This window comes from Olea europaea, unplaced genomic scaffold, assembly GCF_002742605.1.
Source record: "Olea europaea var. sylvestris unplaced genomic scaffold, O_europaea_v1 scaffold4399, whole genome shotgun sequence".
Classification (NCBI taxonomy): Eukaryota; Viridiplantae; Streptophyta; class Magnoliopsida; order Lamiales; family Oleaceae; genus Olea; species Olea europaea.
Genome location: NW_019262706.1, coordinates 1 through 1,391, shown reverse-complemented (window position 1 = coordinate 1,391; position 1,391 = coordinate 1). Strand labels below are relative to the sequence as shown.

The 1,391-nt window shown below is 37.5% G+C and overlaps 1 protein-coding gene across 3 annotated transcripts; it reads left to right on the top strand.

Annotated features, from left to right (window-relative positions):
- The first annotated feature begins 6 nt into the window (after positions 1-6).
- On the top strand, positions 7-1,385 carry LOC111387968 (probable ATP-dependent RNA helicase DDX47). Of its 3 annotated transcripts, none has more exons than XM_023012614.1 (3): positions 7-309; positions 465-898; positions 1,028-1,385. In XM_023012614.1, the coding sequence occupies exons 2-3, from the start codon at positions 572-574 to the stop codon at positions 1,142-1,144; spliced, it is 444 nt and encodes a 147-aa protein (XP_022868382.1). In that variant the 5' UTR covers positions 7-309; positions 465-571; the 3' UTR covers positions 1,145-1,385. The 3 variants fall into 3 exon arrangements, with proteins under 3 accessions (XP_022868382.1, XP_022868380.1, XP_022868379.1); XM_023012612.1 differs by having other exon boundaries at positions 436-898; XM_023012611.1 differs by having other exon boundaries at positions 7-898.
- The last annotated feature ends 6 nt before the right edge of the window (positions 1,386-1,391 follow it).

The window sequence follows — 1,391 nt, the reverse complement described above, 5'->3', positions numbered from 1 at the left end:
TTTTGTGGACAAAGAAATTGTATTTGCGCACTTCGTTTTCGTTTCTGAAGTTTCTTATTTTGATGGAAGTTTTTGAGTAAACGACCGTTTCAAATATTAGCCTTTGCCAAAATATTATGTAATAATGCTTATAGTTAGTCCAAATTCAGATTTAGCATTATAATTTAGACTATAGACAGTTCACCATTTAGTTTTGTTTATCATCTTGTTTAGTTCGAAGAAGAAAATTTTGATTTTTAATTTGAATATTCTTTTTATAGATTGATAGCACAAGGGATGTATGTTCCATAGCTTTTCATCCTCTTTAAGGTGGCTATTGAGTTCTACTTCTTTATGCTTCTTGTATGACTTGCCCTTTTGCTAAGCTTTAATTTTGTACACATATTTGCTTAGCAATTTTATGAACATTACGGTGAGTATTGGATTTTGTTTCAGTTCACTTATATGTCATACGTGTGCTTTAGTTGGACAAGGTGGAAATAATTGAGTCAACACTTTGGTAGCTCCTTGCTGCTTCCTGACCCCAGAGAACCTTCCTTCCTCCTAACCCCTTCAACCCACCTTCTTAACTATGGCTGAAGAGAAAGAAGTAAAATCCTTCAAGGACTTGGGAGTAATTAAAGAATTGGTTGATGCCTGTGACAATTTGGGCTGGAAAACACCCACCAAAATACAAATCGAAGCTATTCCTCTTGCCCTAGAAGGAAAGGACATAATTGGGCTCGCCCAAACAGGATCCGGTAAAACTGGAGCCTTCGCCATCCCAATTCTTCAAGCCCTTCTCCAAACACCGCAACCCTTCTTCGCCTGTGTGCTCTCACCAACACGTGAACTTGCCATCCAAATTGCCGAACAGTTTGAAGCCTTGGGATCTGACATTGATGTCAAGTGTGCAGTGGTAAAATACCTTACTTTAAAATTTAGCTACTAATTGAAGGATATATAACTTTTGTAACAACCATTTTCTGTTTCGTTTTTGAATTGGTGGATCTTACTATTTATTAGAGGCATTAAATTTTTTTGGCAGCTTGTGGGAGGTATAGACCTTGTGCAACAGAGCCTTTCTCTTGGGAGGCGGCCGCATATTGTTGTAAGCCTTGTTTGTTTTCCTGTGCACTCAAGTGTATTTGTGACTACCTTTTAAACTGTGCATTCTACTAGATTTTTGCACAGCATTTTGATTTTCAGTAGTGCCTCGAATATATGAGGTGGCCCCCTCGGATCAGCGTAAGCTTTGACCTTAATAGATGAGATTAGTATCCAAAGCAGCTTTACTTTGTGTAGAGATTGTGTTGTTGTCACTTGGATGGAAGAGAAGCAAGGAATCTCATCTGAATTTGATCTTTCACTTCCTTAATATTGGTGGTTATAATTTTAAACATAAAGAGCTA

Coding starts and splice junctions, on each gene's coding strand:
- LOC111387968 (XM_023012614.1), top strand. CDS start 572: ATGGCTGAAGAGAAAGAAGTAAAATCCTTCAAGGACTTGGGAGTAATT. Junction 899..1,027: donor TTGATGTCAAGTGTGCAGTG/GTAAAATACCTT, acceptor TTTTTTTGGCAG/CTTGTGGGAGGTATAGACCT.